Here is a 723-nt window from a genome sequence, read left to right as displayed (position 1 = left end):
GGGATCCAGAACCCGCTGCTGGGACCGTCCGGCTCTCCAAGGAGCTGGCCCAAGCCACCACCTGCTCCCCCCCAGCCCCTCCTGCCTGTCCCCTCCCTCTCTCCTGCTGCCCCCCAGCCCTGGCCTGATCCTGACGTTGGCATTGCCACTGCAAAGCTGCAAAAGCAGAGCGAGCCTTTCAAAGCTGAAGGAGAGAGCCCAGTGGGGCAGGGGGCTCAGAGGCAGCTGCATGGAGGGGACCCCTCAGGCAGTGCTGGGGGAGCACCGGGAGGCAAGGTGGGATGCAGGAGGGGGGCATGGGGGCAGGATGGAGGGAGGGAGAGAACAGGCAGGATGGAGGCAGGGACAGAAGGTGCCAGTGGGCTGCAGGAGCAGCCTCCTCTACAGCACTTCATGCTGCTGCTGGGTTGCCTCACTCACCACCTGTGGGAGAGAGGCACTGTGAGATGCTGTGCTCTGCCACACTAGAGCCCCCGCCTCCCCACCATGCCCCAGTGCTGCCCTGTGCTCACCTCCCCATCACGGGTTTCGATGGTTTTGATCATCACAGTCTTTTTGGTGTGCACCTCGGAGCCACGCTGCTCTGGGCTGGTCTCTGCAGGGGGAATGAACAGGGGATGGGACCACAGGGATGTGAAGCATGAGGGCACAGCGATGGGGCTGGGTCAGCAATGCTGGCTTCAGCAGCCTTGGGTTTATCCCCACTTCAGCTCATGGCAACAG

At 63.3% G+C, this 723-nt stretch overlaps 1 protein-coding gene across 1 annotated transcript in view; it reads right to left on the bottom strand.

Moving 5' to 3' along the window:
- Positions 1-512: 512 nt before the first annotated feature.
- DES (desmin) overlaps positions 513-723 on the bottom strand; it is a gene marked incomplete at its 3' end in the record, with an annotated part of 4,100 nt that continues 3,889 nt past the window's right edge. Inside the window, 1 exon segment of the mRNA XM_009069784.1 lies at positions 513-595. Within this exon segment, the coding sequence (XP_009068032.1) occupies positions 513-595 (83 nt within the window).

This window comes from Acanthisitta chloris, unplaced genomic scaffold (genome assembly GCF_000695815.1).
Source record: "Acanthisitta chloris isolate BGI_N310 unplaced genomic scaffold, ASM69581v1 scaffold43250, whole genome shotgun sequence".
In the NCBI taxonomy this organism is placed as follows: Eukaryota; Metazoa; Chordata; class Aves; order Passeriformes; family Acanthisittidae; genus Acanthisitta; species Acanthisitta chloris.
The sequence above is the reverse complement of the archived record's forward strand: the minus strand, read 5'-3'. Positions and strand labels throughout refer to the sequence as shown.